Source organism: Hibiscus syriacus, unplaced genomic scaffold (assembly GCF_006381635.1).
Source record: "Hibiscus syriacus cultivar Baekdansim isolate YM2019G1 unplaced genomic scaffold, ASM638163v2 tig00110548_pilon, whole genome shotgun sequence".
NCBI lineage: Eukaryota > Viridiplantae > Streptophyta > Magnoliopsida > Malvales > Malvaceae > Hibiscus > Hibiscus syriacus.
The window spans coordinates 538,769-554,253 of record NW_024062775.1 but is presented as its reverse complement, the minus strand read 5'-3'; the positions used below and the strand labels follow the sequence as shown (position 1 = coordinate 554,253).

The window sequence follows — 15,485 nt, the reverse complement described above, 5'->3', positions numbered from 1 at the left end:
TTTTTCCTTGGCTTAATTAATGCTTAACACTGACACGGTGTCGTATTCGATGGATGAGATTTATTCTCGTTAATACTATGTCGTTTTGCAATAATAAAAGAAACTATGTGTTGTTCAAAGAAATAGAATCATACCAAATTGCTAAGAAATCAGATTGGCTCTTCTGCAAGGCCTTCAAAGAATGAGATGTTTCATTTGCACCAAAGAAAATGAGAAGTGCAACTAAATTGGTTGCTCAAGTTACACACAATCTTGGGAGGATTTCCACGGGGGGAGAGTAGGATTGACATTATTTTGGTAAATTAAGTAACAAAAAAAACCCTATATTTCTCTTGCTTCATTGCCTTGGAAAGTGTACTGGCTCATGTCATTCCATGACATGCATTTTATTTTCTTATGTTGTAGAATGTGCAACTTTGGCTCCCTTGGTATAGTTGGATTCTTTAATGACCTTCAAACAAACACCACATTAGCACCCAAATAAACAATAAGAACATAGCTTTCGAAGCTTGATCAAATAATTTTTTGAGAATTTTGAAGCTAAACCGAGGTAAAATCTTTTACCTTCTAGGAATAAAAGGCCTGTCAAAGTAAGGCATAGGCTGTGCTTTTGGAATGAGCTCCTTCCTAAGCCTCTTTAGCTCTTCTTCTTCTGCCATCTGCAACAGCAAAAAACCAATTTAGATTATTTGCTTAAAGTCAAAAAAAACTTAAATCATGCATATAAATATATATTAAGATCATTTACCTTTTGCTGTCTCTCCCTTTCCATTTTGTATTGCTCTATTAGACTCATCTTCTCAGCCACCTGGAAACACACAAGCAAAGAATGATTTTCCAAACCTGTTATCTATATATGTACTTCAAATTAGATACACATTATGGCACTTCAATGCCACCAAAATATATACTGCAGATCAGACAGTAGAAATTAAAATGAACCTGGTGATCGAACTCGGCTCGCTCCACCGCACGCACATCACTATGGAGTCTTAGGTCTACTGGTCTTGTGCTCTCTTTAACAGGAGGTTTGATCAAGACCTGCATTAAACACGCTTGAATTGATGAGAAAGACCCATCAACTGTTGATATTTTCAATTAATTTGAACTGAATAGAAGTAGGTCTCTGACATCTGGTTCGTCGGTTGTCCACGGGAGGCCTTGAGCAATCGGGATCCGCTGCTTCTCCTGCTCTATCATCATTTCATGGATCTTCTTCATGAACTCTTCTTCCTTGGCCTTACCTCTTTGCTGTAATAGTAGCAAGCGATTGAAGTTTATAACATAAGAATCACCTCAAATAAAGATGGATACATGGTCTATAAACAGAAACTGTACCTCAGTTCTTAGCTTGAATGGTTTTAGGGAAGTGGGTTTGAGCTGCTTTTTCCATCTCCTCCCACCAATTGTCCCGGCAGAGCCAGAGCTCTAAAATGCAATACAAAATCCACAAGCGAAAACGCAGAAAATAAACATTTATGTTTGCATATATTTATATCTGTGATCCATGTTCAAAGTATAGACCTCTATACCTATATAACCAATTTTAGAGAGGCCTAATGATTCATTTATAAGCAGATCAATGTTAGCTATTTTGCAATTTCCATTCTTTTCACAATCAGTATTCATGGATAATGTTTACTATAATTAACCAATGCTTTCGTGATCACAATATGAAAAGTGAAAATATATTAGCTTAAGCCTTAAGAAAGTGGTTACTTACATTTCTTCGGCTTCTTCGACCTCCATTAGAATTCCTGCAAAAATAAAGGAACGATATAACAGAGAACCAATAATCATACAACTTAAAAATATAAAAAGAATGAGCAAATATGTTTGCAGGCGGGTAAACTAATCAATCAGTTGCTTCTCTGACCTTCCTTGGCTACTATCCCACGAAGAAGAAACTGAGAAACGCTGATCCAAACCAAGATTCTCAGCAGTCAAAACAAAATCTGATGAACAAAATGAAGAAAACGATGTCTCGTCATCATTCTCAGCGTCACCCTTGGTCACATTTGTTGGTTGCAATCCAGGTAACGCCCATTTCAGTGGCTTCTCCTTGTTATTATAATTATCAATCTTCTCTTCTTTTGGTTCCTTTTCATCTTCTCCTTCCTTATCTGTATCCTTTGGATCCGGTATCGAAAGAATCCTCTCAAAGGCCTTAACCAGATGCATAACTTTCCCACATTCAGGCACACTATTCCTTGCTTCTTCCATCAACCTGTCTCTCCTCTTAAAGTTCTTCTTTGCCACCACCACAAACTTCCTTTCCCTAAGCTTGTTACCCGGTGAATAGATGAGTGTATTCTTGGAAGAATGTTTCTTGGATTTTGAAGATCTTGTTAATGGAGAAGTTGAATCGGAAATATTTGGATTTGAATTCTCAGAATGTTTCGAATCTTTTTGGAGTTTCAATCGAGAATAACCTTCTGGGGTCTTTCACAGAGTCCCCAGTTTGAATTCTTCGCAACCTCCATTGAGAAAACTGGGGAAATCTTTCAAGAAATGCAAACTTCCTTTCCCTAAGCTTGTTACCCGGTGAATAGATGAGTGTATTCTTGGAAGAATGTTTCTTGGATTTTGAAGATCTTGTTAATGGAGAAGTTGAATCGGAAATATTTGGATTTGAATTCTCAGAATGTTTCGAATCTTTTGGAGTTTTCAATCGAGAATAACCTTCTGGGTCTTTCACAGGAGTCCCCAGTTTTGAATTCTTCGCAACCTCCATTGAGAAAAACTGGGGAAATCTTTCAAGAAATGAACCGAAAATTGAAGATAAAAACTGGGTATTAGTGTTTGATTGATTAGAAAGAAGGAGAATTCCGAGAAAGTGAGAAAAAATCCTTGGAGTCTATGATTTTTGATGAAAGAAGAGGAAGGGAAGAAAATAATAAATCAAAGAAAAGAAGAAAAATATGAACGTTAGAAGCCTGGAGACGCTCTGCGTAACGGCTAGTTTTGGGGGGTTATTTGGAGACCGTCGGATTAATTATTTGAAAATTGCGGATTTCATTTATAAACCGCTAGATTAAGTGATTAAGAGAAATGATTGGGATATCATTTGACGAGTAACCGTTATGGATGGGGAAGACCGGAATGGATCATATAGATACGAACACACCCCTTATTATTTGGGAAATTACAATGGAATCCTTTTGGGTTGGATTTGTATGTTGGAAAATTACAAACGAATCCTTTTGGGTTGAATTTGTATTTCGGGCAATTAATAAATTTTTAGGGGTTAAAATAAATTTTATGTAAAGTTTAAGATTAAATTTGTATTCTATTTAAAATTCAGTGATAAATTAAAATTTAATTATTTTCACTAATATATTACATCAACAGAGTAACATGAATTAATGGTCTAGTAATCAAAATAAGACGACTGAAAATAGAAAGTGATCAAAATCATTTTTTTTCAAAATCGATAATCAGAATCGAATAGACTGAAAATATAAGGAACCACTGGTACTATTTTATTTGTCACTTGGAAAATTACAAACAAATCCTTTTGGGTTGGGTTTGATTTGAGCCAACTTGGGCTAAGTCGCACAATTTCTTTCATTGATAATTCAAGGAATAAAAATTCTAATATGAAAATTATAATTTGAAATATATTAAAATGTGATTATTTGATTTAAGGATTTGGAATGATTATGAATTTAAATATATGAATCCTACACATTTAATGATGATCAATGTATTTAGATATTAATAGATGAAAAGGTAATTTTAACACTTAAAAATATATTTAAAATAAATATCACATATTAAATATGTAATTTTTATATTAATTAAGTATTAAATATATTAATTAATTGATATTTCCTTTATTCAGGTTCCTAACAGATTAAAAGTTTAAGGGTGTCTTTTTAGATGAGTGGTGAGAATAAAAACAACAGTAGAAGTAAAGATTTTAATTTAAATATAAGAGTTAATTACATCACATGTCCTCAAAGTATGACCCTCATTTTAAATTAATCCTTAAACTTTTAAATGTTTTAATTTTATCCCTAAACTATGATTATCATTCTAAATTAGTCCTCAAACTTTTGAAAATTCAATTTTATCCCCAAACTATATTATCTTCATTCTAAATTGGTCCACAAAATTTTTGCACATTCCAATTTCATTCAGAATATACATATATAATATCACATCCATTGTTAGTAAAATCGTTAAACCAAATTATATAATTATATGTTTGAAAAAAATAAAATTTAAGTTAAACTACGGATCAAAATAATTACATATTTGGATGAATTTGGAGATGAAATTAGAATATTCAAAATTTTAAGGACCAATTTAGAAAAAGGGTCATAGTAAACTCGTTCTATCCACTTGATTTTATTTTGAATATGTTTATCATTATGGTTTTCTATATAATTTTCGGATTAATGATCTTTTCCTATTAATCTTAAGACATATATTATTGTTATTTTTCCTAGATGATATAGATTTCGTAGTTATTCCTTGTTGTGTACAAGGGAAGTGCCAAAATTTCAGCAAAACAAAAATTAGACGAAAATAAAGAGGAATTTACGCCAATGGTAAGTTTTCTTCAATTTTGAATTTTTGAATTTCAAATTCTTTGAGGAATATTTTTTAGTTTAATTTTTAATGTGAGACATGGCTCCACTAACTTCTGTGTAGGGATTCAAATAATAGATTCTAAAATATTTGCAAGATCTTTATGGTTCCACACTTTATGAGGGCACACCTTGAATCTTAATGATTTAAGTTTTGATTAACAACGATGAAGTTAATAATGGTGATCAAGAATTCAAGTTTTGGTTAACAACAATAAAGCCAATCATGTAGGTGAAATTTGAATATTTCTCTTTAATTCGAAATGATTCGGAACTCTTTCTTCTAACTTTCTTAATCTGAGATGATTCGAAAGTAGTGAGAAAGCGAGATAACGAATAAATTTATTTCGTGATTATCTTGTCGTTTTAACAGGTTTGCTAAAATCTCAAATTGGGCAAATTTGTATAACAAAAATTGTTGTGAAAGTAACTTTGGTTACTGATTTTGTTTCAGAATTTTGATTTTGTCTGATAACAAAATAAAAAATAAACGAGAATTAATTTTATATTTATTGTAGTCTTTGATTTCATATTTGAAATCAATTAGGATTTTAATTCTGTTGCATAACAGAATTATTTGATTTCTATTTATAATAGAAATTGTTAGAAAGTAACAACTATGTTATTGATTTGATTTAGAATTCTAGTTCATGACTAAACTCTGTTGATAGAATAAATCAAAATTTAATTTTAGTTTATTGTTGGAATTATTATTAATTTTAATTTCGTGTGTTAAACGAAATCATGATTGTTGGTGGTCATGGGCCATAATGAGAAACTTGTAAAATTATATGGATAGATTTTCAAGATGTGACACTATAAGATGTTTTATTTAATCATGTTGAATTTGATCAAATATCGGATAATCCTCTTATCATTAGAGAGTATGAGGTAAACGTTGTTACAATATTTACTGCTGTTAAATTTTGGAAGTATTATGATTTCTTATATTGTGAAATTACATCCTAAATGTATTATCGGATACGCTATATAAGGTGTATAGTATACATAAGGTGGATAAAAGAATTACGGATAATAGTATACCATAGATACAAAAAAAGATGCTAATACTAATGAATTGTTAGTGACCAAGTTCTTAAAATTCGTAATAATGACAAAAATGAGAGAGAATAAATATTTTATTACCTTTAGTGATTATAGCAAAAGTATTGCTATGCTTATTTGCTAAAAAAGCAAATATGAAGTTATAAAGAAATTTGTTTTCTATAAACATAAGTTGAAAACCAACTTAATAAAAAGATTAAGATGGTAAGAAGTGATAGTGGTGGTGAATATGTTAAACCATTATGCACAATATGATATTATTCATGAAGTGATATCACTATATTCTCCTAAAATAAATGGAGTAGTAAAGTGAAAGAATTGATTTTTAAAGGAAATATGAATGCAATGCTAAGAAGTTTTGAGTTGTCACAAAACATATGGGGAGAGAGAAGTTGTTCTATCAATTAATACCTTTTAAATAAGGTCCCATGAAAAAAAGAACAAGACACCATATGAATTATGGAAAGGTCAAAAACATTCCAACAAATACTTGAAAATGTGGGGTGTCTTGAGAAGGTAATTGTCATATTACCCAAACAAATAAAAATAGATCATAAACTATGGCTAGTTAGAATAATTTGGATTAATCGGATTATCCAGATAGAATAAAAATAAATCAAAAACATAAGATGCTAGTTAGAATTTGATATTCAAGATATCAACAATACAAGTGAATATGTTTCACATTGGGAGGAGAAGACGTGTCATGAAAATCCTTATCAAAACGGTTATAACAGGATTAATAATTAGAATCTGAATTTGAAGCTCTATATAAGTATGGAGAATAAGTTGAATGGCTTTGGAATTTCTTGTAGTATGGTCTTAAATGGTTGAAACATGTGCCCACGGTATGTATATATTGTGATTAGTATAGAATTTTAAGTATAACGGTAAGTTGAGACATATGTGTCATCGACATAATACCATAGACAATTGATCTCAAATAGAGTCATCTTTTTTTATTTTTAAGATCAAATGATACCATTGCAGAGCTACTAACCAAAGGATTAAACCGAAATCAAGTTGAGAAAACTTCTAAAGGAATGAGACTAAAGCCCATGTAATTTAAAGGTTTTATGTGAAGGAAAATCCTATCTAGTTAATTGGAGAACCCAAGATCTAGGTTCAAAGGGATAACCTAATTGCATAAATCGTGTACAGTCACTATGAGAGTCTATCATCCTAAGTTCGTTCTTATGATGTAAATAGTGATTAAAGTGGTATAGGCTAAGTAAAGTTTTTAATAACCATTTTGTGTTTCGGTGAGCCAAGCAACATAAGTCACCTATGTGAGAGTAAAATGGGGTTACTTTAAGGAGACTATTGGGCATAGTTCTTTTAAACTCTTGCAGAACCAGGCGGTATCGATTGCCTTAAAGACATACCCATGAGAAGTAAATTATTTTTAGAGGGATAGTTGTGTGAAGTATTTTATCATTTACACAAATGACAAAATAGTTCAAGGACATCGTGTCTACTGTTTAACTAGTAAAGTAAATATATTGTCACAAGAGAAGGTTCAAATCAAGACACTAACCTATTCAATGCAACTATCGGTCGTAAAGGCTATTACCACACTGTGTCAAAATGTTTTTGATAAAATTGACAATTTTATTCATGTGTGAGATTGTTGGAAAAATGCGAATGTAATTGATAGATTTAATATTTATATTAAAATTATATTCCTTTTGAACTATGACAAATTAAAAGATATTTTTAATTTGAATATTAGTCAGATAATTACTTTTTGAATATGTCAAATTAGAATTAACTTTAAATATTAAATATAATTATATGATTTTGAATATTTTAAATTAAAATAATATCTATTTAAGTTTCAAATTAAAATGTATTTATTATCTTAAGATTGTTATTTCGGATAACAATCTTAAGACGGAATAAACTCATTCTATCCTCTAAATTCTATTTTGAATATTTTTTTCATTATGTTTTTCAATATTATTCTCGGATTAACTATCTTTTTCTAACGCTTTACTCCTATCATTAACCCTACATTCGACATTCCCTTTCTTACAATTAAAGTAACGACTTTAAGCATGACTGGCTCTTATAGTATGACATATGGTGATTATAAGATTAAAAATAATTTGAATTATTCAGTAATCGAAGTTGATTTACTTTATAAAAAATATCAATAAACTTGTAGATACTCATTTTCGTCCATATTTTTTATTTTTATTTTATACATATATATATATATATATATATATATATATAGTTTTTAAAAAAACGTTTTTTGAAATACATATAAATATAGATTTGAAAAATATTTTCCGAAACTATATATTATATGGTTTTAAAACATTTATTATTTATTTATTTATTATTACTATTATTATTAATTTATATATTACAATTATTTGTAGGCCGATGTGGAACCCCCACCGTCTGATCTTCCCAAATGTTAATTTTGATAATTGTTCTTGGTTCCAGTTTCGAGTGTTCCCGAATCTTTTGCAATTCTTTTGTTGCATCCTTTTGGTGATGTACAATTCATCGATGTATGAACGGATGATTTGTTGGGTCGAAGGAGTGAATGTACAGCAGTTGAGGTGTTAATGGAGCACGTGAGATGAAAACCAAGATAAGGACCAATGTGGCCACGTGAGTTTCCGAGTGGTGATGCCATGCATAAGGCCCATGTGGAACCCTACACATCTTAACCGTTTCTCTTCGTGGGAAACTCGTTGCACCCATTATCTCCTCACCTGACATCTTTTGCTGAGGACGTGGGGTCTTATTTTTGGAATATAAACAAAAGTCTGGAAGTGTTTCAGGGGGGGAGCAATAACAAAGAAAAAAAGAATTGAAGAGAGAGAGGTGCTATGGCCTCTCATAGCACGAAACCATCCAGCAGTATACTCATGCCACCAGCTTCCTCAACCTTGTTAGCCTCCTCTGAGAAAATCTACATCCACGGCGTCAACGACCTTAACCAACCCACCCCTCTCCTTCAGAAGACTAATCAAAGCCATACCTTTCTCAAACCCAAAACACCTTCCATTATGGAACCTCACCCATGCCCTTCTCCATCTCTTGTTCATCCACCATACAACATTCCCTTCAATCCCAATCTCAAGAGCGGGTTTTTAATTTCGCCGCTGGTCCCGCCACCTTGCCCGAGAACGTCCTCCTCAAGGCCCACGCCGAGCTTTTCAATTGGCGCGGATCTGGAACAAGCGTCATCGAAATGAGCCACCGCGGGAAGGATTTCCGAGGCCGATCTATGTGCGCCTCTCGACATATCCGAAGACTCCGCCGTTTTGTTCCTCCAAGGTGGGGCGACAACCCAGTTCGCTTCTGTCCCTTTGAATCTGTCAGCCTGATGACACCGTTGATAATCTTGTTACTGGTTCGTGGGGAGACAAGGCTTTCAAAGAAGCTAAGAAATACTGCAAACCCAAAGTTGTTTGGAATGGGAAATCGGAGAATTACGTGAAGGTTCCCTCGTTTGATGGGTTGGAACTAAGCCCGAATGCCAAGTATTTGCATATATATGCGCCAATGAGACTATTTATGGGGTCAAAGCATCAGAAAATCTGTATGCACAGGAGTATAAAGGCGACACAAACACAAACAAAAAGGTAGGGAGGAACAGAAGGAAAGACAGTCCATTCACCTGCACTCACGGGTTGCAAGGGTTTATGGTGTTTAATGCTGTCGGTGGTGGTACTGGATCTGGTCTGGGATCTTTGTTGGAGCGTCCGTCAGTTGATTATTGGAAAAATTTGAAGCTCGGGCTCAGTCTGCAAGAACTGCTACAAAAGTAAATGAGATGGTGGGAAATGTCTACACTAGTAGTGCTTTGTCTTTGAGAAGATGGAAGAGAAAGTTTTAGCAATGGAGTCTGACGTTGAAGCTCTTGGGCGGTTGTCCACCAATGATCTTGACGGGAAGGTATTGACTACCCTGCTTTTAGTTTTACAATCTTTAAATCCAATATACACTTTCCATGGCCAAATTTCCATTGTCGGATGTAATCATTTGCATTAATTGTTGGCAATGGCCATTATAGGGCCAATTTTAACAATGTTAATGGGTTTTTGTGGGCGTAACCATGAAATGCCAACTTAGCTTTTGGCTCGGTTATACTGAAATGAATTATTTTGAAATCGAAGCGTACTTTCTGAAATATTTTCTGTGAGTTTATCCAAGAATATGAAATATGGACCAAAGAACGCTCCTGCTCTATTGATTTACTTGTTGTCATTTGCTAACATCAGACTTTTTGAAATTCAACAGCGTTTGGTGTTGTAAGTCTATGAGTTCAGTTGTTTAAATGTATGATAGCCTAGAACATTTTAACACTTGTAGTATTCCATGATTATAATTCCCAACAGGAAGGCTATTGGAACCAAATTGTTATTGTTGAACCGATAGTCTTCAAATTACTTACCCTTGTTGGACCACATTGTTAATAGTCTTCGTATTTATTTATTTTTTTATTTTGATTCTTAATCTAACATTCTTTTTGACTTTTTTTTTCCAACTCAATCAAAGGTAAGTAATTTGAATTTAATTTTTAATTTTTAATTTAAATTTCAATTTTTCGCAACTAAGACAGTCGTTAAATTAATTGGTACCGAAAGGGCGGTGGTGCAAGGGTGCTAATCCTTCCTTGACCGTAACCGACTCTCGAGCCCGACACATTTCTGGTAAAATGCAGATCAGGTAAGATGGTGTCCGATCTACCTAAATATCATTTTAAAATGATCGGTGGCGACTCTAACCCAATTCATCAATCCAAGTCGAAGCCCAATTTCGGGCCCACCCGAAAGACGGTTCCGACAAAACTGTTATGAAATGATTTCACGAGATCCAACCAATTGTCTAGATAGTAGGATATGTATAGCTTATTTTACATATGTACCTTTTATATTATGTTAAAAATTCATTTATATAATGGAGTTTCATTCAACTCTAAAAAATAATTAATAGATATAATTTTCATAGATAAATTTAGGTTTGTTTGTGGGATTTTAATGGTTTATAGGTGAACCTAAAATTAAATTTTTAATATAAATATTTGGAGGAAAATAATGTTTTAAGAGAACATAAAAATAAATTAATTTTCTTATAAATTACATTTTTATTGTATTCAATAAATTATTTAATAAATATATCAAATTCCAAATGAAAAGCATCAAGAAATTTTATTAAACATCCGGTTACCGACCAATTATGTGGGGAATTCATGAGATTGAATTGAAATTCAAAAACATAAAGAGAATAAGATAAGTTCAATACTAATAGGGTTGAATTTAGATGACTATAGAAGATTTGAATTGAAATTTAGGGTTGGATCTGAAAAATAGCGATTGAATTGATGAAATGAGGAAAAATAATTGGAACGATAGAAAGATAAATTTTTAATGTCCTGCTGACTGGGTAATTGTCGATTTATGAAGTCATTTCTTTTAACAATTTTTTTTTGGACTCCTTAATTATGGACTCTAGGCATATGCCCTTCCTGTTTAGGCTCAACTATGAGTCTTCTATAAGTCTCATATTCAATTTAATGTGACTTTTGAAGTTCAGATTCATGCATTCTATGATAACTGAATTCTTATAAATAATAGTAATTTAAAGATTAGGCCTCTAATTAACAATTTTTGAAGAGTATACAAAAATAAATTGTTTTATTTATAAGTTATATTTTTGAACACTCAATAAACTATTTAATAAAAATATTAAATTTAAAATGAAAAACTTCAAAAAAATTATTAAACATCCAACTAGTTACACAAAACAATTTCTACGAGCATTTTGAGATGCAAAATCATTAATAATAGTGTCTACATCAATATGATCTAACATATTTTTTTCAATACATAAAATGGCTAGATCATTCAATATTTCTTGTGACATTGACAACCTTAAATAAATTTTCAATAATTTTAACTTCGAAAAACTTCTTTCAACAGATGCAACTGTCACTGGCATAGTTAAAAGGATTCGATAAGCAATTGAAACATTTGGGTAACAATCCAAAACTTTGACAAACTTGAAAATTTCAAATGCCGACATCAACTCATTTGGCAAAGTCATTTATAACACTTTCAATTCTGAAAAAAAGATCTTCTGCATCAATATCAAACAAATCATTATGAGAAAAAAATAATCTTAAAATTTGTACAAGCTTTTCGTAATTCATCATTTCCTAAACATTTTAATCTTTTGGAACCACATAAAAATACAAAAATATTATCAAATAACTTTAATTGTTCAAATCTATTTTTATAAAGAAGTTATAGCTAAATCTACAATCACAATAAATAAATTGACTTTAAAAGATTCTTCGGGTGATTGTACTTCCACTTCATCATCTTTTTCATCAAATTGTCTTCTTCTAAACACATGGCGCTTTGTTGGAAGTGAAGGTTCTATATTCATATCAAATGCTAAGCTTTTGGCAGTTTCCATGCAAGACTCAAATCCTTCATTTCTATACTTCTCAATGAATAACATTATACTTTTCACTTCATTAATTGTAGTTTCAAATTTCTTACTCACCTTATTAATGGTAAATAAAATATCATACCAAATCACCAAGCTAAGTAAAAACTCAAAACTTGGAAGGGAATTAGTTAAACTTTATGCATCGCTTTTTGTTTTGACATCTTCACCACTAGAATTATACAATGCCAACAAAGTTAATTTTATTTGAGGTGTTTGAAATCTAATAGCTTTAACACTTTTTATTTGACTCTCCCATAAAGTATTACATGAAGATTTTATTATAAAATCTTTAACATTATCAACTAAAATCTTCCATTTTTTAGTAGAACTTGCAAATAATGTAACACCCCAAACATCAAGCTAGTGACTAAAGTGTAAGATTTTAAAACTTCATGATTAATTTTGAATTAATTGAATAGTTCAAGGACTGATTCTAGAATTTTTGTATATAGGACTTAAATCAAATATTGAAGATGTGAAAGGTCATTATATTCTTTTTAAAAGAAAGGAATTTAATATTCCTTTTAAAGGAAATAAAGCATGTGGAGAAAAGAAAGAAAGTCTAGAATTCTCTTCTTCCTCCTCCACCGTAAGCTTCTTGGCTAAAGTAAGGAATCTTTAAGTTAGTTATTTTTTGTAATTTTTTTATTGATTTTGATTCTTGGGGTATTAGGGAAGCTTGAGAAAGCTTAAAGATGAGTAGAAATTAAAAGATTGACAAGTTATTGGTGATTGAGTAAAGAGGATTTTTTAGAGAATTGTTGAAAAATGATTAGTGAATGGATTTTGAAGTTATATTTTACTTGTCATAGGTTAGAATAATAAGTTTAAGGTGTTAGAAAAGTATTTGGGATATGTTGAATAATTGTATGATTTTAGTTTCAAGTGCTCTAATGGGATTTTGGAAGGTTTAGGAGTGTTAAAGTGATATAAGTTGGTTTTGATAAGTGTAGTTGAGTTTAAAGGCTTGAAAGAAGATAAAAATGGGAGATTTATGTGAGTTTTGATCAATTTTCGAAAAGAAATAGGTAATTTATGGGCAAGGGTATCGGTACTGGAAGAATAGTATCGATACTTCAAAGCAAAAATAGGTGAAATTGTATGAATCAGTAGAATAGTATCGATACCGAATGAGTAGTATCGATATTGAGGGTATCAATACTAATGGACAAGTACCAGTATCATTTTTGAAGAAGAATTCCAAAATGCAGGTTGGGTATCGATACTGAAGGATATTATTGATACCATAGAGAGAAAGTATCGGTACTGGGCATAGAGTATCGATACTATTGAGCCTGAAATTGTGAATTAAATGTTTCTTTTAGTTTAAGTTATTGATGATTGATTAATAGTAATTCGAACTTCGATATTCATATTGATTGTATTATTATGTAGATATTAAACAAAGGCAAGTTTCGGACGATTCGACGTTATAAGATATCGTCTAAGAGTGATAAGGATTTTGCTGGGACTAAGTGAGGCAAAGATGAGTGCATACTACTATAATATATTGTTATATGGAAAGAATAATTGTGATGAGTCTATTTCCAATGTTTTGATTAAAACAATATTTTGAAAGTTTATTAAATGTTATGAATATATATTTACATGAATATAAGCATGGTTTTGATTATATTATTACGTGTACATACATTGTTTGGATTTTATACTGTGTTATTGATACATGTGAATATATGAATATGTGATATAAGCTGTGGGAAATGTACAAATGGTAAATCCCAAAGTATGTGATATGAGAGCTAGAGGTATAATTGGCATGCCAAGAGTCGAGGGTTCTACGCTTTCCTTTGGGACAATTCTATGTGGTCCTTCAGGACAAATTCTACACGGTTCTTTCGGGACATTTCTATGTGGTCCTTCGGGACATTTCTACGTGTCACTTCAGTGCATATTCTGTGCGGTACTTCGGTGCAATTCTATGTGGCAATTTTGACTGCAACCCATTGCACTACCTCAATATACTCACATACCTTGAGTTCTCAGTGATATACCATGGGCTATTAAAAGAAATGACATGAATGAATAGTGCATGATAATATATGTTTTTGTTTTATGAAATGTACTATGGTTTCTTTATTCTATGATTTTTTTTATAAAAAGCTAAGAATAAGACTAAATGTTTTAATGTTTTAGTATGCACTTTATGCCTCACTAAGTCAAAGACTTAGCGTGTGAATGTTTCACACGTAGGTTCAAAGAAGTCAAGAGAACAAACTTAGGTCAGGACATGACAATATATCTCTGCTGAAGATCAGAAACGATTTGAACAGTATGGTATTTTGTTATACTAAAATTTTGTTGGCATGTAATTAAATGTTTAAATAGCATATGCTCTGATCAGTTTTTGTAAACATACTTTATTGCATTTATGTAAGTAATTAAGTATTTATTTTTAGTGTGAGTTTAAATTTTCAATATTTACTTTGATTTAAGGGTTCCACCATTTTAATAATAATACAAATAATTGTTTAAATTTTCAACTATTTTTTATGAGTCAATGCTTTGAAAAGTCAATGTGACACTTCGGATTCGTATTTGGGTCGGATACGAGTTGGGGTGTTACAAATAATGTGTATATACATTGCACAATTCCAAAAAGAAAAGAAATAGCTTTGACACAAGAATGAGTCATGATAGATAGAGTGAGATTAAGACTATGACTAGCACATGACATATATAAAGCCCTTGGATTTATTTCAAGTAACCTCTTTTGAACCCCTAGGTGTTTCCCTTTCATATTAGAACCATTATCATAACCTTGACCCCTAATATCATTAACATCTAAATCAAGTGACTTGCATACAGTTAATAATTCATTAAAAAGGCCCAATCCAGATGTATCATTTACATTTAAAAACTCCAAAAAAATCATCTATTTTTATTTCATTATTTGACATATTCACACATCGTACTATTAAACTTATTTGTTCTTTATGGCTCACATCTGGGGTACAATCAAGGATAACAAAAAAAATATTTTGCCTCTTTAATAATCCTTACTATAGAAATTCTAACGTTATGGGCTAAAACAGAAATCAACTCATTTTGAATTTTAGGACCAAGATAGTGATAATGATTTTCCTGACTTTGGATGCGTCTAACATGATCTTGCATTATTAAATCAAATTCAGCTATCATTTCAATTAAACCTAAAAAATTTCCATTACTATCCTCATAAAGTTTTCCACTTGATCCACGAAAAGCTAAATTATTTTTTGCAATACATTTTACAACTAATATTATTCTTATTAAAACTTGTCTCCAATGTTCTTTTTCTTTTGAATTTCCTTATATCTTTATCAATACCTTTATTTTTTTTTAATC

General features: G+C 31.4%; 1 protein-coding gene across 1 annotated transcript; it reads right to left on the bottom strand.

The window, feature by feature from the left end:
- Positions 1–200: 200 nt before the first annotated feature.
- Positions 201–2,734, bottom strand: LOC120130966. The gene is made up of 9 exons (XM_039148104.1): positions 2,542–2,734; positions 1,877–2,435; positions 1,724–1,766; positions 1,339–1,428; positions 1,132–1,251; positions 943–1,041; positions 749–808; positions 565–659; positions 201–451 (listed from the first exon to the last, which is right to left on the bottom strand). Exons 1-9 carry the CDS (start codon positions 2,732–2,734, stop codon positions 322–324), a joined length of 1,389 nt encoding a protein of 462 aa, XP_039004035.1. The 3' UTR covers positions 201–321.
- Between the last annotated feature and the right edge of the window lie 12,751 nt (positions 2,735–15,485).

Excerpts from the sequence above, each read along its gene's own strand:
- LOC120130966 (XM_039148104.1), bottom strand. The coding sequence starts at position 2,734 with ATGGAGGTTGCGAAGAATTCAAAACTGGGGACTCCTGTGAAAGACCCA. Across the intron at positions 2,436-2,541 it reads TACACTCATCTATTCACCGG|AAGGTTATTCTCGATTGAAA; the intron begins GTAACAAGCTTA and ends GAAAGACCCCAG. Across the intron at positions 1,252-1,338 it reads CATTCAAGCTAAGAACTGAG|CAAAGAGGTAAGGCCAAGGA; the intron begins GTACAGTTTCTG and ends CTACTATTACAG.